General features: G+C 34.9%; 2 protein-coding genes across 3 annotated transcripts; both read right to left on the bottom strand.

Moving 5' to 3' along the window:
* Positions 1 to 564: 564 nt before the first annotated feature.
* Positions 565 to 13,169, bottom strand: LOC142352739 (uncharacterized). 2 transcript variants are annotated; one of them, XM_075404884.1, is made up of 4 exons: positions 12,660 to 13,169; positions 11,728 to 12,268; positions 4,350 to 4,574; positions 565 to 991 (listed from the first exon to the last, which is right to left on the bottom strand). In XM_075404884.1, exons 2-4 carry the CDS (start codon positions 12,217 to 12,219, stop codon positions 743 to 745), a joined length of 966 nt encoding a protein of 321 aa, XP_075260999.1. In that variant the 5' UTR covers positions 12,220 to 12,268; positions 12,660 to 13,169; the 3' UTR covers positions 565 to 742. The 2 variants fall into 2 exon arrangements, with proteins under 2 accessions (XP_075260999.1, XP_075260998.1); XM_075404883.1 differs by having other exon boundaries at positions 11,728 to 13,169.
* Positions 13,170 to 15,570: 2,401 nt separating this feature from the next.
* Positions 15,571 to 24,784, bottom strand: LOC142353681 (uncharacterized). The gene is made up of 4 exons (XM_075406029.1): positions 24,690 to 24,784; positions 19,219 to 19,401; positions 18,124 to 18,288; positions 15,571 to 15,959 (listed from the first exon to the last, which is right to left on the bottom strand). Exons 1-4 carry the CDS (start codon positions 24,782 to 24,784, stop codon positions 15,659 to 15,661), a joined length of 744 nt encoding a protein of 247 aa, XP_075262144.1. The 3' UTR covers positions 15,571 to 15,658.
* Positions 24,785 to 25,221: the final 437 nt, after the last annotated feature.

The following is a 25,221-nucleotide window of genomic DNA, read 5'->3' as shown; positions in this document are numbered from 1 at the left end:
GGGTCCAGGTGTCATTTCTACTGAACACAAAAATATGTAAGAATGGCGTTGATGGCAAAAAAAAATCTAAGAGAAAAATTCGGTGAATGTAGTGAAAAATAACAATTCACCAATCTTATATATATATATATATATATATATATATATATAAGATTGGTGAATTGTTATTTTTCACTACATTCACCGAATTTTTCTCCTAGATTTCTTAGATACTATATCCAAGATCATAAAAATTCGAACTGAGAGAAAATCTTCAAAAACGTTCTGCTCTGCTGAAACTACTTTTTATATGTAAAATCTTAGAAAATATATCATATATGGCTTCTTAGAAACCATAGCAGGATCAGACAAGAACATTTGGTTTGACTTGGATGGAACCATATATGGTCTTTGATATTGTGTTTAAGAAGGGTCATCCCGGGTATTTTTTACAGTGGTGCTGCATAATTTTGCGGGTTACTAGCAACCCCTTCAATGCTTTACCCACCCCCTCCCCCTCCCCCCCCCCCACACACACACACACACACGCACACACGCACACTCTGTCCATAATGTAACACGTGCTATTACGTATTCAGGCTTTACAATGAAACATGCATCGGCGCCCGGACTGTTGATAAAATGCAATCACTAAGCTGGGAGCTCAAGCTGAGGTGGGATCGGGGGTTACAGTGGAAAAAATCCACCCTTACAATAATTCCTAGACCCAGATATTTTAAGCTATGTCATTTATATTCACTCATTAGTTATCTTCAGAAATTAAGGATTTGACTTCATCTTGTTCATTTTGGTTTTCTTCTTCCTCGTCGTCTTTCGGGGGAACAGCCGAGTTGGAAGGCGGGGGTACGGGTGAGAAGCTGTAATTGGGAGCAGGGGTATGTTTTTGGGTCATTATCTGGCTCACGTGTTCCTTGGCTTTCCGGATCTTGAATTTGTTTACCCAGGGGGGCTGGGACGTGACGTAGCTGTGTTGGGTCAAGGGGTACAATACCTAATTACAAAAAAAATTAGTTCTTTCTGTACCCGAAATGGTCACAATTTATTAATGCATACTTAAAAGATTGTTTTTACAAAGTACAAAAACATAGCGTGACAGTCCTGAATTGTAAGTAAGAATTATTTCTGAGAAAACCAAATCCAGATTCTTCTTCAAACTGCCTAGGAAATGGCCTACGAGAACCATTTGGAAAAAAATTAAAAAGAGAAACTGAGATAAACCGGGTTCTCAAGAGACTGGCTGTATTATCTGACAATTGAAGACAATTTTCTGAGGGACAATTTTCGGAGGGAGAAGAGTTCAAATTGGTCTTATGTGGTGTACCATTGAAACGCGAGCAGCAAACAGGAGCTGTTTTAATGTGGTTACATTCTTTTCAGTAACCATAATTTTTAAATCACCCACGGAAATTGAAAGGAACTGGAAAGCTGGTGTTGAGTTAGAGAAGAATGTATATGAAACAACGACTCCCAGACAAGATTCAAATTTTTGGTTCGACAAAGATCTTTGTTTGAAAACTGCAACAGAAAACTGAAGAACGATTTTTGATAACTATGCAAATAGGGACCTCAGCAAGAGTGCAAAATAATTACAGGATACTTTGAAAACTGGAAAAGCGAAACATGCAGAACTTCGATAACATCTATAATTTTGTAACCAATATTTTGAATCTCGTCATTTGCAATTTCTCGTCATTTGTTGTCTAGAGATCTTAGGATACTTCAACTACTCAATTAGCGACCATATGAAAAGTTCAAACAACAATTAGAGCCGAAAGGGCAAAAAAATAACAAAACTTGTCAAACGTCAAACGTCTATATAATTTATCAGTCGTTAATTCGTTTCGATTGGCATATAAAAGAACTAAATTATTCCCCATGTTAACAGCACCTGTATAATACAGTTTAACTACAGTAGAAAATTCGTTAACCTGAAAAAAGCAGGCAAAAGACAGAAAACTTTATTAGGTGACAAACACAGGCCAAAAGTTTCCCTAATTCACTGATTTTATTAAACAGCTGGAAAATAATAGCAGTCAAATCAATCGAACACCTAATATCCTGTTGCAAAACTGCTTAGATTGTTCAATAACGGTTAAAAAACCAAAAATAGCTCAAACTTGGATCTTAAAATCTAAAATATGTCTATAATGGTTGAAAGTATTCTTACACAGAAGATAACTTGTTAATGTATGTGAGAAAAACCAATTTTATTTACAAAAAAAAACAAATCACCTATTTTCTTTTCCTTCAATTCTCCAAATATATTCACAATTAAAATAAAATCAATGATTTGTCACTTGTATCATTGACATGTAGTTTCATCCCGTTTTAAGTCAACTCGACAAATTCTTACAAACTAGATCATAACAACACCTCTTTGTCACGAAAAATATTGAAAAGCAAATTGTGATCAAGAACAACTATCGATAAAACAATTTTTGGTCAAATGCCGTTATTTCATTTTCCTATTAGACGACGACCAAAAAAATTATTCCTATAGAAGCCATGTTCCTGTTTTGAGCAGTCTATTTTGACCACTCAAAAGTGACGGCAAAAAATATCAGAAAAAGTAAATAGCAATAACAGAAAAAATAGCCGCATGAATCCATGCTTGATTTGAAGTGAAATTGGTTTAAGCTCCAGCCAACAATTCAATAACCTTTCAAATTACTCTCTCAACAATATTTTCTACGTCCGAGATAAAAAATAAAATCAGAAAAAGCAAATTCAAATCATGATCTTTTCAAAATTTTTAACAATTTTCACGCTAAAGCAATTGTACTCAATGGGCTGTGGTATGCAGCTAATGCCTTTTTAAAAAAGAGCATACAAAATAAACACCGAAAAGACGCTGAAAAACGAAGATCGAAGCCCCGAATATTCATAATCTTTTCTTACTTTTATGTTATTCTCCACAAGTTGAATCATTTGTTTTAAAAACACCTTGTGATTCATTCGTTGATATTCAATAAGTGAATAAACAAACGACAAGCAATACAATAGGCTACAAATAACACACCAAAAAAGACATATTCATGCCCTTCAATAATTTTCGTTTTTTTAATTGTTTCGGTAAAAATTGGCCTACTACAGATTCAAACAATTTAGTAGCTGCGTCTTTGGAATCCCGGACTGAACGGAAAGTTAAAGTCAGTAATGGGCACGTCTAATTGCAAGTCTTGTATCAGTACTGCTATGATCAAGTCACTGTCTACACTTGTCAGTCTAAATGCAGGTCTCGGCCGAGACGCGCAAGTCTAAATGCAAGTCTTGGCCTAAACGTGCAAGTCTAAACGCAAGTTTTGGCCATGACTTGGTAAGTCTGAAGGCAAATAGTAGGCAAGTCTAACAAACGTCAACAATAGCCGGAAAAAAACGTCAAAAAAACCGAAAAACGTAAAAAAAAAAACAAAAACGTCAAAATTAGCCGGGAGAACGTCAAAAATAGCCAAAGCAACCATCAAAAATAGCCGACATATTGTCAAAAATAACCAGAAAAAACGTCAAAAATAGCCAAAATTAGGCTCCATTGGCGCTTGATGGCGGCTAACAGGGCCTTCGGCCAGCAAGGGGACCCTAACTGAATTACTCCTTTTCACATTTTCCCCTCTGATAGGAATGGTCAACATTTGGTAAATCTGAAAAAAAATCAAGATGAAAAATGTCAATTTTCGACTAAAGTTTGGCTCCAAAAGGCTGAGAATGGCTGAAAATGGCTCAAAACACCTGAAAACTCAATAATATAGCCTACTCTGATCCCCCGGTGCGCTAGTTGATAGTTTTGAATGACTTGGGAGTGTTTTCAAAGCACCCCGGAAAGTGGTTAAAAATTTATCCCAAATCGTGACACGTTACAAAATTTATCCCAAATCGTGACACGTTACTTGTCAGACTTGCATATTGGTTTTTTGACGTGCCCAGTATTGATATTTGTAGAGTTGCATTTAGACTGGACGAGTGCTCATCTTGACTTGCAATTCAGTCTTGTTGTAAATGAGCCATGGAACAATTAAAACAACTCGGAAAATCACAAATAAAAGGAAAAATAGGCCAAACAATTCTTTTAAAGTTAAACGAAAAGTAGATAAAAATGACTCAATTTAATGAAAACTTTTTGGCAAAGACAAACTCTATAGTTCATAACAACCTCTAACATCTATTATAAATCAACGTAATTTCCACAGCAAAAAATATTTTTCCAAATATGAAAGCTCATTAATAATAAAACAGGCTTATACTTTTTGTCAGTTGTATAATTGCTTTTGCCACTCATATTTTATGACCGTGGATTATTATTACTATTATCTGATGCTATAAAACAGATTCAAAGTAAAAATTCAACAGCCTACCTTATTGCTTTCTGAGGAGAAGTTGCTAACACGGCTGCTGTTTTGAGGATATTGATGACTGTTGTTACTGTTGTTGTTGTTTGTTGACGTCATTCCAATACGCGAGGATCTGAGACTGGTGTTTGAATGTTGATTGGTCTGTTGGGGGTCATTTGAGTTTAAATTATTATCTCCTTCGATCGGGGAAGGATCTTCTTTTGGGGCCAGTTCGAAAAAATCGGCGCTCTTAAAAAAGAATTTAATTACAATTACACAAACAAAAGTCTGTATACTTTAGGACGTCCTAAAGTATATTTAATACGCAAAATATTAATACGTAAACATTACTTTAGGACGTATTAATATTAATAGATACTTTCTAGCAGTCATTCAGCATTTTCAAAAACCTTTAGAAAGAAACAGTGGAAAAAAATTGTCTCAAAATTTGTGCGAAAGAGAGCTCTACTGGGATGGTTCTCAATTGTCTAGTTGCCCTTGATTATTTCAAATCAAATTAAATTTTTATTTGTCATTTGTTCCCACCACTCTTGGGGGGGGGGGGGGTTGAGGAACTATATACTCAAATGGGATTTATTTTGTTCAGACAATTTTGGCCGATCGATATATTCATCGTAGAGAGTTGAGACTAGTCCCATTCGAAAGCTTGTCCAGCGTAGAATATGGAATTTAAAAGATTTATTTTTATTTTCGTTACTTACAGGGAGTTATCAAGGCTTAAACTTTTGAGAAAATAGTGTGAATTCCTTTAATTTTTTTCACATTTTCCGGAATTTTTGACTAAAATTTCTAATTCAACTTCCGTTTCGAGTGCTCCGTAATTAAAATTTTGCAGTTTTTTGCTAAATTTACTCGTTGACAAAACGAAGCATTTATTTTTAATTTTTTTTCTAACGAAATATCTACATCTAAAACATTTGAAAAATAAAGTGTTCGTACCGGACGAACAGCATTAGCAGATCTAGTTTTGGACCAATCTTGGACTGTTTTAATCCAAAAATAATTTGGATTGTAATCAGTCGGTCTTTTTTTAAAAAAAAATTGATCTTTTTTATATATTAATTAAATAAAAGAATATTTCAAAGCTCAATAGTGATAGTTCCAGTGCGTTTCCTAATTAGCTCCAAATTACTGTATCTAGTTAATTACTTGAAAGCTTGTGGTCGATTGGACTTGTACAAATTTTTGATTTTTAAATAAATCATGGCTTTTTGAACTTTGCCTCCATTTTTCTCTTAATTTGGTAAACCTGTAGCTTAGTGTCAGCAATGAAAGATTGCTTCCTCTTTCTACTGAATTCAAATTAAATCTTTATTGAAATTTAAACCCGGTTTTACGCCTTAAGTTATGATTTTCTGGTTCTGATACTACTAGATTTCACATTTTTTTATTTTCAAGAATTTGCCCAATTCTCACGTTTTCTACTCTGGTCACATATTCCCGCTATCGACATTTCATATATCAGCATATTGGCTTTTAAAAAAATCGATAATATTCAAATCCCTAAGGACAACCTTTCTGGTTTTAACGGCTACGACAGTACTTTCTTGAAGAATTTATTTGAATTTTTATTTTTGCCATCAACTGTAATTTTTAGTTTGCCTTTTTACTCCTATGAAGTTTCCTGTACAATGACCCGGTTTCATTGGCTTTTCATGCAAGAACAGAGGGCGGCCGATTTTCTGATTTTAGTTAATAGCTGATGGCTTTTATGACTTCGAAAACAATTGATTTCCCAAATAAAAAACACTTTTTACTTTCGCATTTTTTGTAGACGGAAGATATATTCAGGATAATTGCAGCTTTTAAGGGCTTCCTTTGGAAGAAGAACGAATATTTTAAACTTTTTTTTCGTAATTAATGGCTTTCATGTCTTGGGAAATAATTTTTTTTCGAAATGAATTTTGCCTTTTTTCCTTTTTTTGTCTAACATATTTTGAGGGCCAAAGCATGGCTTTATGGTTCCGGAAGCATTTTTTGGCAAAATTTATCTGATTTTTTGTTTGTTGTCTAGTTGTAGTTAATTTTGTAACCGCATAAAAATCGAATACCGACATCTTTAGTTAACATATGGTATATTTTAGTTAACATATGTACATACGTACATCTTTAGTTAACATATGGTACATATGGTAACTGTTAACATATGGTATATTTTAATTGATTTCTGAAGGTTTTCATTACTTTGAAATTAATTGCTTTTAAAAATAAAATCAGCAAATTTTTCAAATTTACTGTTTTTTTTCTTTGTTGTCTAATTGTCTATCTGACGATCTTTTGACTTTGTTATTAAGTTTTGTTTTTAAAAACGGACACATTTTTTTGTTGTAATTAATGTTTCTTGTTGTTAGATTTTGGTGTTCGTCGTGACTCGCTTTCTTAATATTGGCATATCTCATCAATCTAATGCATCATTTCTTACTCCACTGAGTTATTTGCTTTGGAGGCTATGTTTCCGTTCATACATTAATTGTTCCGACCCCTCTTGAGGGGGGATGAACTATATACTCAACTGGGTTTTTTTTGTTCAGTCAATTTTGGCCGATCGATATATTCATCGTAGAGAGTTGAGACTGGTATCCATAGAAAGCTTGTCCAGCGTAGAATATGGAATAAAAAGGATTTTTTCGATTTTCGTTTTTGACAAGGAGATATTGAGGTTTAAACTTTCGCGAAAATAGAGTGAATTCCGTTGATTTCATTCACCTTTTTTTGGAATTTTTTACTAAAATTTCGCAAATTTTGATAAAATTTAATAACATTTTTTATAAAAATTTTGTTGAGGTTTTTTTGTTTAAGGACTAAATACACTGTTGGTTATTTTCATTGAGTTTTTTTGTCACAAATTCCGGCTAAAAAGTTCACAAAATTCAGACTTTTTCATCAAAAACAGCACGAAATAAGTTTCCTTAGACCACTCTGATTAAATTTGCAGGAAGTCCACACCCAAACACCACTAACATAATCTTTGTAGACTGAAAAGGGGCTAATTCCACTTCAACTTCCGTTGAGAGTGCTCTGTAAATAAAACTTTTGCTGTTTTTTGCTATCTTTATTCGTTGATTATCAAAAACGCAGCATTTACTTTTGATTTTTTATCAAACAAAAAATCTTTATCAATGACATTCCAAAAATTAAATTTCCCTAATGAACAACCAACACTATTAGGATTAGTTCTGTGCCAATCTTGAACCGCTACAATCTAAAAATAATTCGGATTGTCATCAACTGGTTTTTTATAAAAAAAAATTCGATCTTTTTTATATTAATTGAATAACAGAACATTTCAAATCAAAGCTCAGAAGTGATAGGTCCTATTGGCTTCCTAATTAGTTTGAAACTAATTTATCTATTTGAGAGCTCGAAAAGTTACGGTCGTTTTGACTTTTAAAATATTTGCTTATTAAATAAAAAATGGCTTATTGAATTTAGCCTCCATTTTTCTCCTATTTCGGTCAATTTGTAGCCTAGTGTCAACAATCGAAGAGTGCACCTTCTTTCTGCTGAATTTAAATTTTGTCTTTATTGCGGTTTCACGCATTAATTTATGGTGTTCTGGCTTTGATACTACTAGATTTCACAAAATTTTTTTAATTTTTAGTTATTTGCCCATTTTTCATGTTTTCTAATTTTGTCAAATTATCACGTTTTTTTCAGTTCATATATCACATTTTTTGCGTTCAAAATAACGCACAATTGATAATATTTCTACCCTTATAGATATAGTCTGTGGTTGTTTACCGCTTCGACAATTCTGTCTCAAAGAATTTAATTGAATTTTTTAATTTTGTCTTTAACTGTCGTTTTTACTTTGTCGTTTTAGTCGTATTTAATTTATTGTACAATGACCCAGTTTGAGTAGCTTTTCCTGAAAGATTAGATGAGCCGAAGTTCTGATATTAGAAGATAGATAATGGCTTTCTTGACTTTGAAAACAATTGTTTTCCAAAATGAAAAAAAAAACATTTCGACTTCGCAGTTTTGTTCCTTTTATTGTCTGTTTGTTACCTGGTCTCGTTAATTAAAGGTTAAAGATGACATTATTTTTGTCAAGGGAAGGTGTCAAAAGGGATTGTTGTCACAAAATCTAAGGTTTTTAAAGAATTCGTTATGAATTTACTGGCTTCGACACGGGTTTTTCGCAAAAAAAGTAAATTAATTTTTGATTTTTGTCATATTTGATGTTCTTTTTGCAGACGTAAGAAAGGTTCTGGTTAATTGCAGGTCTCGAGGGCTTCTTTTGGAAGAGTAAATGAACCTATTCAAATTTTTCATTCTGTGATTAATGGCTTTCATGTCTTTGGAAATAATTTTTTTTCGAAAGAAAACAAGTATTACATAACTTTGCATTTCTTTTTCTTTTTTGTCTAATTGTTGCTCATTTTCATTAATGAGCGGCCAATTAATTCAGTATTGGTGTTCGAAGAAGGTTCAATCAAACATATTTTGGGGGCCAAAGTATGGCTTTACGGCTTCCAAAGCATTTTCTGGCAAGTTTTAATTGATTTTTTGTTTTTTGTCTATTTGTTGTTCTTTTTGTAACTGCATCAAAAATTGAATACCAAGAGTTCTTAATTCCCTTTTATAGAAGCATTGGTAATTGCAAACCATTGGCATATTTTAGTTGATTCCTAATGGTTTTCATAACTTTGAAATTAATTGTTTTTTTTTGAAACTCAGCTATTTTTTTAACTTTAAAGTTTCTGTTTTTTTGTCTAATTGTTACCAAGCTTTATCATGAACTGGTGAATTACCTTTTTTTCTGGTGAATTACAAGTTATATTGTTTATTTTCAGTTTTATCTGACGCTATTTTGACTTTGTTATTAAGTTTTGTTTTTTAAAACGGACATAAATTTTTTGATGTAACTAGTGTTTGTTGTTGTTGTTGTTGTTGTTTGATTTTGCCATTCGTCTTCGCTCGCTTTCTTAATATCGACAAATCTCATCAGTCTAATGCATCATTTTTTACTCCACTGAGTCATTTGCTTTGGAGGCTATCTTTTTGTTCATACACAAGTTTTTTTTTGAAAAATACTTGATTTTTTTTGTGTTTTTCTATCTGTTCCTCATTTGCTAGACAATTATGCCAAAATTGTGGATGAGCGGGGTCGGAACCTTATGTGCGATCGCACATTACAGAGCCGCCTTGTTTGATTTTGAAAATTAATCGAATGTTTGTGGTTTTATATCTGTTCCTCATTTGGTAGACAATTATGCCAAAATTGTGGATGAGCGGGGTCGGAACCTTATGTGCGATCGCACATTACAGAGCCGCCTTGTTTGATTTTGAAAATTAATCGAATGTTTGTGGTTTTATATCTGTTCCTCATTTGGTAGACAATTATGCCAAAATTGTGGATGAGCGGGGTCGGAACCTTATGTGCGATCGCACATTACAGAGCAGCCTTGTTTGATTTTGAAAATTAATCGAATGTTTGTGGTTTTATATCTGTTCCTCATTTGGTAGACAATTATGCCAAAAATGTGGATGAGCGGAGTCGGAACCTTATGTACGATCACACATTACTGAGCCTCCCTGTTGTATATAAGCATCATTTGAGACAACAATATTCAATTAGAAGGGGGAAGACTCTTCAAATTGGGGATTAAATATCGCATCTAAATCTGACTATTTTTTCGTCGCCTAAAATATATCTGTTATCCCTAAAACAAACAAACCTTTTCTTCATTTCAGCAAACAAAAATTTTCATAACTGCTAAATGAGTTTTTCGTCATAGATCAAAGAAAACTTGAAAACCGGTCTTATTCTTATTACAATTGTTTTTTACCAACCGTTAAAAATTCTTGGAGCATTTTGCTTTCAAAATTCCTTTGATTTTGAAGAACAATATAATCAAAACAGTGTGATCTCAATTCTGCAGTGTTTCATATTGGACTGATATAATCTTCAAATTAAATTAATTAATTATGAATAAAATAGGTCATCTATCTATTTAGGTCTTCAATGAAATAGGTCATCTATCTGTTCATTTATGTATTTTTTAATTTAGCACTTTGTATTTCGATTGTTATATTTGGAAAAAAGTAAAAAATATTAGACAATAGCAAAACATTCTGACTTGCAATTTTGAGTACTTTAAGCAAACATCAATTGAAAAACGTCAACGCAGTGTTCGAAAATCTGAATATTCGTGGAAAAAGCTTCAATCCATTTATTGCAATCTGTGTGGTCTCCATTATTAAATGAATCTTGGTTGATATTTATCTAAAATTCAAATGTCTGCTCATTGTTTCTTATTGCCAATCTTAATGTTTTCACCGATCTTTGATGTTTATTCCTTTCTCCCTCAGCCTTTTAACTCTCGTTTTCTAATTTCTTCGCGTTATTGAACTTGAAATGAGCACAAGCCCCTACCTGTTGGATGACATTGCTGAAGAAAAGGCTCCCCTCTCATTGGGTGAGATCAATAATGATTCTGGGCGTGTTTCTAACTCATTATTTAGTTAGTTCCTAAACTAGCTAGATCTCATCTTAAAAATTGTTTAACAAAAATTTGGTTAAAAAACGCTAAAAATTTTATCAAAATTTTAAAACGCAATTTAGTCTATTGATTAATTATTTCCCACGACATCACTCAGGTGAGGGTAGCTGAGAATAACGGATCGAAATTTGTCTATTTTTCTTAAATTCTTGAGTCAAAAAGATATTCTCGTAAGTAATTTTCATGAAATTAAATGCGTGCTTAAAAACACTAAATTATAATTCCAATTGTTCAAAAAGTTGCATAACAATAATTCTTTTTGGATTCCAAACAAAAAGACCAAAGCAAACAAATACGAGGCACACCCTGCGCATTTTAGTCAAAATTTTGAAAACTCTATGCAATTAAATCTTATAGCTAATAAGGAGGATCTTGGCCGCTACATGGCAAAGTAAAATAAGTAAATAATAAGTAAATGAAGTATTAAAACAGCTCGATTAAATATTGTAATTACGAGTCAGTCTTGCAATCTTTCTATTTTTTGAAATAATTTGTTTGAATTAATTTTTTTTTTCATTTTTTTACCAACAACCGGTATAATTGAACTAAAAAACGACGAGCAAAATAAAACAGACTTTGCAAAACTTCAAGCGAAATATCTTCAAAATGATTTTTTAAAATTGAGAAATAATTTCTGAAAACAGTTGGAAAATATCTAAAAATTTAAGCAGAATAGCCAATAACCATTAAGCAAAAAATTATTCTGCTTATTGAAGACTGGCAGACTGGCTTAGAAAAAGTGCCCTTTAGCCCTAGGGAGCAATTTCTTTTGAAAAACTGTACGTGCCAAACCGCCATGTTAAAAATTCTGACGAAGATCGGAAACGGCAGCACAGTTAAGAAGACGGATTGCAAAAAAAAAACAAAGTACTCACACTCATCGTGGTTGCAGATCTTGAATTGGTTGTGATCTTGAGATTTCCAGGGTCCTTTCCAGGGTACGCTTTCAACACTGGCCTTGAAATAAACTTATAAGGCACTATATCCGCCCCACTTTTCTCACCAAAATACTCCCCATTTGGGAGCAACGATCCAGTTTTATCCAGTTTTGCTTTCGGGTGTCTTTGGTAGAAATTAGCGGACGTTTTTGTGCTTGACTTGCTAGAGTAGCCAAACTTTGAAACGTTAACAGGGTTTTCGGCTGTTTTGTTGAAAATTATAACGTGCGAAGTGCCGCCCAAATTAGCCGACTCGGAAAAGTCGGTCGTGCTAGTAGAATCAAGTTTGTCGCTCTGTCGGAAAGATCTGTTTGGTTGTTTCTGCTTTCTGGGAAGGTAGTCTAATTTGGCAGTGTTCTTGTACACGTTGAAGTCATCGTCTAACCCAGAAGGTATCCGAAATTCGAGATAAGCCGAGTGCTCAACCATTTTTGTAAATCGTATTTGCGGTGTAAAAAATTTCAATGTTTGTTTTGATCTAATATGAAAGTTTGTTGTTTTTGAATTATCTACTAGACTTTGACAGAAATAAACGAAGGTGTCTATCAGGTGGGTCCCGTGCTAATATGACCCCTTATAATTAAATTATGAGTGCTCCGCGTAATTTTTTTTGTGATGTAAAAAGTCTATTTTGACTAGGCGTTTGCTAAAGGTTTGTTTCTAGTAATCTTTAACGGGAATAAACGAAGGGTTTTATGAGGCGGGTATCGTGTAAAGAGTACCCTTATTGACAACTGACAAAAGCCCCACGTAAAATTTGTTAGGCGAAAAACTGCCTATTTTGAACTATAATTGTGCCTATTCAAAATTTCCCAACTCACAATAAAATTTTCTCAAAAACCGTTTGAGAAAAAGCAATAGCAACAAACTTTCGAACTGGTAAATATTTTCAGAAAAAATGCTTTCTTTGATAATTATCAGATTTCAAAAGTCGATAAAGGAAAAAACTAACAATTTTCCATGATTATCTAACGTGCGCCGACATAATTTAGAATCTCTCTCTTCACGGGAGGTAAAAATAAGCGTCAAAAAGTAATAAAATATATATTTGTACAATGAACAAAAATGACCAGCAGAAAAATAAAAGCTGCTTTATCAAAAGCCAACAATTGAACAATTTTGGACATGTAATTTTTGTTCAAAGAGCAGAACACAAATGGTTGCTTTTGCCAAAAATATTGGCGACTAATTTTGGTACAAAACAACCGCGCGTTGTTTGTTATAAACTTAATCAAACTTCTAAAGCTAATTGGGCTTGAACAAATCTACTCAGCTGCTGTGTACAACACGTAAAAAAGTATCTTATTAAAATTAAGCAACTGCAAATAAACAAAAACAATCTGAAAAATGGTCAAAAAGCGCTGCTATCTTCGAGTGACTTTTATTACGCTCTAAACGAGCTTCGATTATTTTGTAAAAGCGCTCAGCAAACGAGAAAAGTTTGTAAATAATTGCGAGTGAAAAATAAACTCACGTTTCAATTTGTTGGTAAAATAGATTTATTTTTCGTAAAATTTTCTTTTAGCTGTGAATATATGTTTATGTTTTGGTGATAAATAATATCAAAACTGAAACTGAAGTGACTTTATCTCGAATACGCATCAGCTGATAATTAATAAAACGTAAGTAAACATCGGGTATTGTCTATGTTATCTTTTATCTAATTTATGCGAGCTGTGTTTTATAACCTAGAGGTTGCGTTGTTATAAACTGAACCGCTTTTTGATAAAAAGCAATCACGAGATAGCGTTTAAGTCATAAAACGCGAATGCCTGAGAAAGATTAAATCGATTTATTGCAAGTATAAAATGGGAAATTGGTTATGAGGTGATTCGGTTGTTAATCGGTCGATCAGATTTTCATGTTTTATGGGTAGGTGGAACCAAATAAGAACACCTCTTTGTATTTTAATAAGAACATCCCTTAGTTGATACTTTGTTCCAAAGAAATAAAAAAAACATAGCAGGACAAGTCCTGGCGTACAATTCAAAGAATTTTCATTGACCAAACAGAAAACTAGACCAAGAACGGACTATGAATGGATTGGGAAAACCATTTAGAAAAAATTCGATCCAAGCAATTGCAAAAAAAAAACAGTAACAATCAAAGTGAAATTGCCGCATGTGAACAAAAAACCTCCAGCGAGAAAGCGAATTTTTTGTTCAAACACCGTTTTCTCACTCTACTTTAAATTTAGAGCGAAATTTCACGCCGCAAAACCACTCGCTTTTTCGCTCCACTTCCTGTTTCGGCGTGATCAAAATCACTTCTCCAATTTGACTTCAAAAATCATCAAAATGTGTGAACAGATCTTAAAAAAAAGAACATAGCCGGAAAAATTCCGGAAACGACTCGAAATGGAAATCCGTCTAAACGCCATCCAACTACTCATCAGACAGACCTCCACTAAATTACGATTATCTTGAATCAAAACAATAAAACAAAAAAGAAAACAAAAATCAAATCTGTTAAAATATGATAAAAAATCTGATCGAATTTTGTTGTAAATTGATATCCTCAAAATAATTATCTCTGCCAAAATTACTTCATCAGGGCAACTATTACGGACTAAAACCACTTATGAAATTTTTGAAAATTTTTGAGGCCAAATTACGAAAAAACAACTTGTACTAAAAAACTGGAAAAAAGTTAATAATTTTTTTAATATTACTAAAGCATAAAAATCCAAAGAAAATTTCCTTCCAGCCAATGGGGTATCCAGATGGTCGCAAATTAATCGGCAAGTCATAAAAGGCTAAGAAACTTGTCTAAAAAACAGGAAAAAAAACGAAAAACTACGATAAATTGAGAAAAATATTCCCGATTTTCGCCAGTTTTTGTCATAGTTCTCAACAAAAAAATAATGAATGAATACATGAAAAATCTACGAATTAGCCTATATTTCGTACGATTTTCCGGAAACCTTCAAACCACTACCAAAACCAGCCTAAAATTGAAACAAAATCACAACCAAACCCATTAACCAAAAAAAATTTAAAAAAAACTGCTTTAAAATGCCGCACGTGAACAAAACATTTCGCTCGCTTACAGAATTTTTTTTTCACACCTCAATTTCTCGTTCACTAGAAAAAAGCGATATGAACAAAAACCACTCTCTTTTCGCTCCGCTCTTCACTTTTGTTCAGCGACAAAATCACTCCAATTTTTTTCACGTGTTCTATTTCCCGCTTCAAAATTCACTCCAATAAAATTGATTAAAAAAAGGACTTCTCCAATACTCCTCTTCGAGTCGTAAAAAAAAGACAGTGCCCCAATACAATTCGAATTCTTTGAATTGTAAAAAAAGAAAGGATAGTTTTAAGTTCATGTGATGTAACCCCATTACCGTAAATAGAAATATAATGGGGCTCTATATAGCGAGTGATACGCGGAAAATTAATCTTCAACTATCAGCATGAAAAGATTATGCAAAAACAGAGAAAATAAAATTGTAAATTTTTGTTTATGTTTACATTTATGGGCAGCAATTCTATATATTGAAGGAAAAGTAATTTGCAAAAAGGCACATTTTCTACTGGTTTTCTTAGTCCATAAAAATAGGGGATATGTCTCAAAAACGGTGTCAGTTTGATCAGTTTCGGAACTGTTTCCTCTAACCGCCTAACCCTCTCCCCTCATAAAACATGGCCAGATATAATGCCCCCTCCCCCCACTCCCTCATATTTCCTTTTACGACCCCCCCCCCCCCCACGGTTCAAATTTATCCGCTGAATTATAGCACCGTGTCGCCCACCACAAAGCTGAGGAAAGAGGGGGCTCGGAAACAGAATTGATCCAAATTTCAATCACGGGGAGAGCGAGATAAAAAGGAAACAGATACAACTTTGTGACGTCATCGAAGTTTAACTCAGCTCTTTGTTGAAGACCAGGTCCTGTTAGACGCGATAAAACTGTCTGACAAAAAATTGTTGGTGCTGCCATAACCGAAATCAGTATTAGTATTGGAGGATCCATTTCGATGTGTTTTGTTTTCAATTGGTATTAATTTTGCGATCGTTTTTGAACTGTTTAGACCACAAAGCTGTTTCATTTTGAACCAATCACATTTGAGAATTGAGAGAGTGATGGCTTTGACCATGTTGACCTGTTTGCAGAACTGGTATCTGAATTGACTGTATGTGCAGGCATACAAAACGGGGTTGCACAATCTAAAAACGGAACCCAAATTTAATTGGCAAACGGTTTCTTTGAAAAAATCGCGGAAAAAAAGCCCACCTAATTTTACATAGGAAATAAACCCCCTACGGAAATAAACCCCCGTGGAAACACACCCGCAGTGGACCATTAAAGAGCTGCGTATTTAGCGCGTTTGGCAATGCCTCGCAAACCATGGCCACACATTAGCGGCCCGTCATAATTGATATTAAATTATTACAACCGAAAAAGTTATCACAACAAAAGTTCAGATTTAAACTGGGGTTTTACATCCGTGAGGATTTATTTCCGTTGGAGTATATTTTCTTCGGGGTTTATTTCTTATCTAAAATTAGGTGGAGTTTTTTCCTAGACTCAATTTCAACAAATGATCAATTCTGGCAATAACGTTATTTAATTTACAAACGTACATAACTCAGGTGTGTCCCTCAATTATGCACCACTAAGCTCTAAAAAAGCTGTCGCAAAAAATGTCTAACTAATCAAGAGTCTAAGAATACTTTCAAATAACGGATCGAATATATTGATCCCTACAATCATCTACGCTTTAAAATTAAGCACATTGGACTAAAGCATTCAGTACTCGTTATTAATGGTTTCATTCGGTTTCCTAGAAACTTGGTTTCAATCTGTTGATAGAACAATACATCGCAAAACAGTAATCTAACATAACTGAAACAATCTCTTTGGCACGGAGTAAAGAAACTCCATCTCTAACTTCGCTACACTTAGAAACAAATACAATTGTCCTACAGTTCAGAGAAGCTAATATTATTTGAAGCTCGATAGCGGACGGCTGTTCACGGCAGTGCCTCCCATGCGCCGTGGAATGAAATCAAAAAGCAGAAAGCCAGTAGTCACAGCGAATCACGCTCAACAGCTGATCATTCGGATTGTTTCTTCTCTTCTCTGAATTTTTTCTCTTCTCTGATTGGTCAATAAGTTGCTTATTTAAACTCTAAATTCTATTCAACAAACCGCTTTTTGCGAAAATGGGAGTACTTGAAAATAACTAAAATTAACCGGAGCAAGTAAAATTAACCCTAACAGATCCTAAAAAAATATTTCTTAACACTTATTAAAATAGTCTATGATGGTCAGTTGCATTTAGCTCGAACAAACATTTTTTTCTTTGCTTTCATAGCACAACAGATCTTGGATTCACAATATATTGATTGTTGGATTAACTTCAAAAAGTGTTTTTAGAAAGCAAAAGTTCACGGGCTGATTTCAAATCTAGTTTTTACCTACCCGGAAGTTGGTGGCAGAGCTGAATCGGCGCTGAATCAGTATAGAGACTTTCTATTCTTGGAATGGCCAGTACTCTTCTCAGGTCACAATTTACATTGGCCAGTCTTGATTTTTGAGTAAAAGTTACTTAATGAAAAACAAGATGTTCAGCTTAACTCCCACCAGCAAGTTGTGCTTTATTTCCGATGCGAACATACACGGGGGTACTTGTAACATTTAATTTGCATGGCAAGTTGTAACCACTAAGCTAAATGGGCTTTGTGGTAATTGCCTACAAACTAATTTAGGTATAAATAGTGTTTATAAGACCAAAGTTATTACCAGTTACAAGCTACAAAAGTATGACATTATTCTGCTCAGACTAAATTTTTGGTTATGAATTGTTTTCAGACTATACAGGATAAAGTTAGCCTGGGCGAACTCTATGACCTCAAAATAATTCTAATGAAAAAAAACTACACATAAAGAAACCTAAACTACTCTGGAGATGCAATGTATCAGAACTGAATAAATTTTTTACGCTTGAAATATGCTGATTCAGCTCTGAAATGCTCTGAGACTCAAGTCTGGGTATGCTGCAAATAGCTCAAAATTGGATGTAATATTAAGCGTCTGATTTGACAATTGAGTACTTTTCCATAGAATTTCAAGTTTTGTTGATCAGCTTGTTGCTCCACTTGTTGATCAAATTTTGCTGAATTTCATGTTTTTTATTCAAGTTTTGTTGCTCGAGCAAGCCAGTATGGCCAGTCCAAAGCAGTCTTACATTTAACAAACCTTAAGGCACTCTCTTCTATTGGTATCGTTGACACCTCGACCCGGGAGTGAAATCAATGATTAAGAAAATATTTTAAGAGACTAATATCCAGGTTAACAAAACTCTCTAGAAATGTGAAGAGTACTAACGAGTGTAGTGTAGTGAATGCCTGGAAGAGTACGAAAACCCGGACAGTATCTGGGGTCTGTCTGATGATTTTGAGGAAGCACAATAACCTCATCAATTCCTTGGGAGTCCAACTGACTCCATAGATGATCACAGATGCCAACATCGTTCGAAACACTAGCTTTGACCTGCAAAATACCGGTCATAATTGGACGGTTATTTTGCAAGATCTTGAAAGATTCTCAAAAGATAACCGTTGGAGTTCTTCTGGTAGAACAATTATTTAAAAAAGGAAATTTCGATTTAACGCTGTAACCTTGTTAACTAAAAATGGGTTAAGAAATTTACAAGAATCTGGCAAGTCGAGGCTGAGGTGCTTGAACCAAAACCCCTTCCAATCAAAACACCTTAGGTTCTGGACAAGTGGTCAGGTACTACCTCTGAGCATAATCTGGACAAAAACAAGAATTATGGTTTTGAATATGTGTTGAAGAATGTGTGTATGAGTTAAGTATGCACTTTCTTGAAGATTTATACTGTGAACTAATCTAGCAACACTCCTTCTTGCAAGATTCCTAGAAACTTCTTGCAAGATTGGACCCGCTCATTTTTGGGGTTGTGAATTGCTTATCTCCCCAAACACACAAACACACACATAAACACACACACACACACACACACACACACACACACACACACACACAAATACATACACGCACACACACACACACACACACACACACACACGCACGCACGCACGCACACACACACACACACACACACACACACAACGACAGACACACATGCAAATACACACACGCACGCACACACACACAAAGACACAAACACACACACACACACACACACACACACACACACACACACACAACGACACACACACACACACATACAAATACACACACGCACACAAACACACACACACACACACACACACTTACACACACACACACACACACACACACACACACACACACATAGAATATTTATAATCTATTGTTATCATCTCTTATAATTATCTTAATAGCTGTTTATAATCCATTTGTAATCTATAATCTATAATCTATAACTATAATCTATAATAATGAAACTGTACCCACTTCTTTTGATTGGCACTTGGCTTTGGGATGTCGAATGCACCTGCAGAGGCAGAGAGCATCATCAATTCATACTGTTTGTACACTTGACACACCTTCACATACAACACTCCCATCACCAAAATTGGAATGACCACTATGGCTGCGAACTCGTACCCCGCTATCAGGATTATGAAGTGTTTGTCTCTGTAGAACGACAAAATACACTACTAATTATTGATCAATTTTTCTCTAAAAATTGGTAATCTCTTCGCTGAATCAACCAGACCGTACAGACCACCCCAGACCGAACGTACCTATGTCCAGACTTTTGTGCGTTCAAAAAAATTTGTGCGTTTTTCGTTCGTTCAAAAGTCCCTATGTCCAGACTTTCAAGATCACATATGAACAGACTTTCGTGCGTTCCAAACCAAAATTCGAGCGCTCACGTTCTCAAGATTTTTGCGTTCAACTCCAGACTATCATGCGTTCAAAAACCTCTATGGTGCGTTCAAAAGTGCGTATGTGCAGATTTTCGTGCTTTCATGTCCAGACCTATCGCCAGTTTTAGTCACAAAGTTTATACAACGTTTTTATAATGTATTCATTTGAAGTATCTTAGGGTGATGGTTGCGATGAAGTAGTTGTGATGAAGCAGTTGTTGCGTTTTAAAAAAAGTTGCTGGATGAAAATATTGGCAGAAGGGGTGCCAACCAACCAGTAATTAAAATTTGATTTTGTTCTGCAACTTCAGCACCGGTCTGTAATTCTGGGCGTGAAATTCTCTAAAGCAAAGCAAAATATTGGGAGTAAGTCTTTTATAAAAAGAGAGTTTTTCACTAAATTTGCTTAAAATTTAAAATCCCGAATTTTTCAATTACCTTCTTCTTTTAATTTTTGTTCTTTGAAAGTTTGTTCAAATCCCCTTCTTTCTTAGCTTTATCTTTGTCAAAAGCTCTTTTAAGTTGCTCTCTCCTTTAACTCAGAGCCTCATTGAGGCTGAATCTCAACATAAGCCAAATTGACAGACTTTTATTTGAGGCTCGAATGGCAGCAGAAGAATCAACTGAAGATGAAAGCGATTTTACTGAAGTAAGGAATAAACGAAAACGTTTCAGAAAAGTTCCAACTCCAATCAACAACGTAAGACATCTAATTGTTTCAATTGATCCAAGACCATCACAAATTCAGTTTGCAAGAGCAATCAGGTCGAAATTTCCAGCCGTCAAGATTGAGCAAATGAAAGAACTGAAGAACAATACCGACTTCTTTATTCAGACAGAGGACCTCACTTCAAGAGAATGCTTGATGCTGTCACTAAACCTAAACCAGGCCTTTCCCAATGCCAAAGTGAATGCCAAGAATACACATCCTAAGCCTAAAACTAAATCAAGTTTCGTCATTGTAATTGTTCATTGGAGCATTACTGAAGATGAGGTAAAAGAAGAAATTTTAAATAACAACGCAATTAACGTCACCAAAGTTTCACGAATAACAAGTAGAGCAACGGGCCAACCAACAAAATTAATACGCGTGATTACGGAATCAAACAATCAGGTCAATGCAGCTCAAAAAATTGGCGTTAAAATGGGCTGGCAGCTATACCGATGTGAAGCAAACCGAGAACCATCACATAATATGCAATGTTTCAAATGCCGAAAATTTGGCCACTCAGCAAGGGATTGCAGTAATGCAATTCGATGTCTTCGCTGCTCGCAAGATCAAAGTGTTAAAGAATGCACCATTCCTAAGGAAAATGCCAAATGATCAAACTGCGGCGGTGCTCATGCGAAAGTCTATTGAGGCTGTCCAGCATATCAGCATAAGTCAACAGAGGCCTCAAAAAAACAAATGAGGATAAGCTCTAAGCCGTACCTAACAAACTGAATTCTCAAGCAATGACTGATCTAACGCAATCAACTGAAAAAAATGTTGTTCTAGTAGCTGAAGTTTTTGGCAAAATACGAACAGTTCTTAACCTTATGTCCTACCGTGACATAATAAGTATTGTCTCTAACAGCGCCTAACATATCTTCAATGAAAAAATTGATGGCCAGAGAGTACATGACAGCATAAAATGCGCAAATACAGCTCCTGTTATTTCAATTCAAACAAACAATTTAGCAAACAGCCAAAATTTTTTGCAAATTGGATAAGCTCAAGATTTTGCAGTAGAACTGTCGCGGACTAAACAACAAAATAAGTGATCTGAATTTGTTTTCAACAGAAGCAGAAATAGATGTTATTTGTTTGAATGAAATTAAAAGCAGGAAAAAACAACCCCCCTCAACAATTATATCGTTGAAACGGAAACCAGTAACAACGGTCATCATGGCTCTGCTATCTTAGTAAAGAACAGCATTGTTATCAAGCGAATAGAACCAGTAGAAAAAGAAACTGATAGCAAGGAAAGAACACTAGAAAAGCTTAAAATTTGCCTTAAGTTGCCCTCTTTCGACGATTTTTGGATAATAACTGCTTACAGTTCCCCTGGAAAGCCGCTGTCGACCGATAAAATACTTTCAGGAAAGTTGAAAAATGTCTTCGTATGTGGCGACTTCAATGGTCCCCACCATGAACTAAACTGCTCATATGATTCTGAAAATGGAGAAAAATTCCTAAAAATTGTTGATGAGGGCACTTTTAAACTGCTGAACAACGGTTATCACACCTATCAGTTGTTTGACGGAAATTGCAAAAATATGTTAGATCTCCACATTTGCGATAATTCATTTTTTGCGCATTTTAACGATTAACAAGTATCAAAAGATTTAGACAGCAATCACAAAGTTACCATTACGATAATGAACCTACGAAAAGGTGAATTTTTTCATATAAAATAAAAAATCAACTACAGAAATTTCAGAGAAAATGCTAGAAAATTGCACAGACGATCAAATCTCTGGCCTGTGAAGTATCCAAAAACGAATGAATTAAATCAGTTTAGCACCATTTTAATTGAATTAGTACAACAATCTTTGGAAAATTCCTGCATTAACAAGAAAGATATCACCTACAGTGTTGAGACGCAAAAACTGATAAATTTGAGGAGAAAAAGGCGAAGAAAATGGAGAATTTTGAGCTCAAAATAACAGTTGGCGATCACTACACCTCTTTAAGAACGGAGATAATTTACCTACAGAAAGAAATTAAACAATCAATGATGCAATCAGAAGACAAAAAAGAGCAAAGGTCTTGCAAAGTGCATGTAATAGCAAAGGCTTCTGGAAAGCAATGAAAGAAATAACTAATAAAAACGAGCCCAAACAAAAGACAGCAGAATACACAAAACTATTCTACAAGGGTAGCGTGGCGGTCATCGACAAAGAGAAAATAGAAATGTTCAAACCGCTGCTAAGGGACTCAATGAAAAATCGTGAAAGGGAATCATCAAAAAATTCTGAGCTCTGCGACAATATTGAAAATGAAATAGAAGCAATACTAAATACAAGTGAACATGCTGAACAAATTGGCATTGTGGATAAAACAAAAAAAAAATGATGAAATCTTTAAAGAGACGAGAAAAACATGCCCTGGGCCGGAAAAAAATTGCTACAAACTCCTTGAAGACTTTTCTAAGAATTTAAAACCCTTGCCTGTCTACTCATATCTAGCTCAATAAACATCTCGTATGTTCCAGTTAACTGGAAAGAATACCAGATAAAAATGATACCACAACAAGACAAAAACCGATCGAAGGCTCAAAGCTACCGACCCATTAGTCTTACAAATTGCATAGCCAAAATATGTGAAACTATTGTGAAAAATATCGTTATGGAATAATGTGAAAGCCCAAATATATTCAGCGAGACTCAGAGTGCTTACAATGACTCAGAAACACCGCTGCACCACAGACAACCTCCTTAATCCCACTCAGCACGTCATTGAAGCCTTTCAGTTGTCCGAAATGGTTGGTTTTGTATGCTTGGATGTCAAAAAAGCGTTCGATGCTGTATGGCACCTAGGACTCGTGCACAAATTAAACTCGATAGGGCTTAAAAATTCTGTTATAAGGTGGTTAAATTTGTTCTTATCGCCAAGGAACCTGTTCGGGAAGATAAATTCCACTGTCAATGATAGTTTCAGCCCGACAGATGGAGTACCTCAATGAAAGGTAATTGCTCCAATTCTCTTTTTGATTTACGTCAACGGTTTGCCGCAATTAAAAGCCAGATCTCACAGTTCGCTGACAACTTTGCCCTCTACTATAGCTCACAATCCCCCAAATTATGCCAGAAACGTCTCCAAAAATCACTGAATAGTCTAATTACTTGGTGCGACTCATTGAAGATCAAAATTAACCCAAATAAAACTCATTACCTGATCTTTAAACACCCCTTAAAGAAAGAATCTTCTCTAGAGCTCAACATAAAAGGAATATCCATTCAGAAGACAAAATCGATGAAATCCTTGGGTATCATTCTTACTCACACACCTCAAGTGGAATGAACATTGCAAAGATTAAATACGAAGAGCGAACAGCAGGCTATTTCAACTCTGGAAACTTAGTAACCTAAACATTAACGAATAATGCCTAATTTTGTTTTAAAAATCTTGGATCAGACCACTATTTCTGTACTCAAATGCTTGCTGGCTGGATCGATCGCATGCCCTTATCAACAAAATACAAAACGTTCAAAACCAAGCCTTACGAATTGGCCTTCGAAAACCAAGATGGTACCAGACTCAAAAACTCCACGAAGAGGCAAACATGTAGTCAGTCTGGGCAATGCAGATTAAACTGGCCAACGGGTGTATTCAAAAGGCAATCAAATACAGCATACTGTATGTATCAGAGCTGATATATAAGAAACGACAGTGCCCGCTCAACTCTTGCAAAAGCACTCTTGATCATCGAAATTACCAAATCTTCTAGCCGCATACACAATAGACCAATGGCTAAGATGACTGCTCAGAATAGTGGTCAAAAGGAGGATCAATCCCAGTTTAATCCCGGAAACTCAATATCAAAGATCATCGTCTTTCAAAAAAAAGAAGTGGGCGCAATGACAGAAGAAAAGCAAAAATTTAGAGCACAAAAAGAAAAACTAAGGAAACAGGAAGAAAAACAAAGTACAACAACAAACAGGAAAACAGAGTGACAGATAGTGCAAATGAAATACTGGCAGTCGGATAACAAAAAGCAGCTGTCGAATGGCAGAGTTGCGAAGAGCACAAAGATGGTTTACTAAAGTAAATACAACTACAGTTCCAGTCCAGCTCCAGCAACTTTACAATTATTTTCTTGAGGCGTTTCCTCCATCCAATAAACTGCATCAAATTTCTAAAGTTTTGAAGAAGAGGAAAGTGGCGCAGTTATCAACAAAGCTAGGTTTTTTAACGAAAGAACGAACATTTCTTTCCTCCGACCGGGGTTTGAGTCCAGCTTAGTTGCCTCCAACTTTCCAATTATTATAATTTTTTCCCGCTATAATAATAATATGAAAAACAACAGAACAATCAGACGTGTTAAGCGAATTCGGCCAGCCGCTCGCCTAGTCAATTCGGGGCTGAACAGATCACAGCTGTCATCATTATCTCTATGCGCAGTTATTGACCAACATTTACGCCGTCTTTCGATGCCTCTCATTTCTACTTTATTGATGATTTTTTTTACTATATTCCTCAACACTCCACTGATTTAAAAAGAAAACGTCTGTGAGACTAAACAAGAACATTCACTTTTGTGCTGCGCTTGGTTTGGTTTCAGTGGTTTTATGGTTTAGGTTAGCGTAGCACTTTTTTCAATCAATTTCTTAATTCTGTCAGAACTATATTATTGCTTTTTCAAGACATAAACAACGCCTTTGTTTATTCTTTTTCTCCCTCTCTTCATCAATCATAACTTTTCCTTTTTTTTCTCGTCAATCTTTTATTTTTCCAGGCGAAGCAGGACTATTTGAAATCAGGGCCACCAATCTAAGCCCTAGCTATAATCGAATCAAGCGGACAGTAACACTCACATGAATGAAAGCTGAATTTTTGTAACATCATACATGACACTTAGCGCGGACCGCTATTAAAACA

The sequence above is a fragment of the Convolutriloba macropyga genome, chromosome 1, assembly GCF_964194025.1.
Source record: "Convolutriloba macropyga chromosome 1, txConMacr16.3, whole genome shotgun sequence".
Lineage (NCBI taxonomy): Eukaryota > Metazoa > Xenacoelomorpha > Acoela > Convolutidae > Convolutriloba > Convolutriloba macropyga.
Note: the sequence above shows the minus strand (reverse complement) of the source record. Positions and strands in the feature narration are given on the sequence as shown.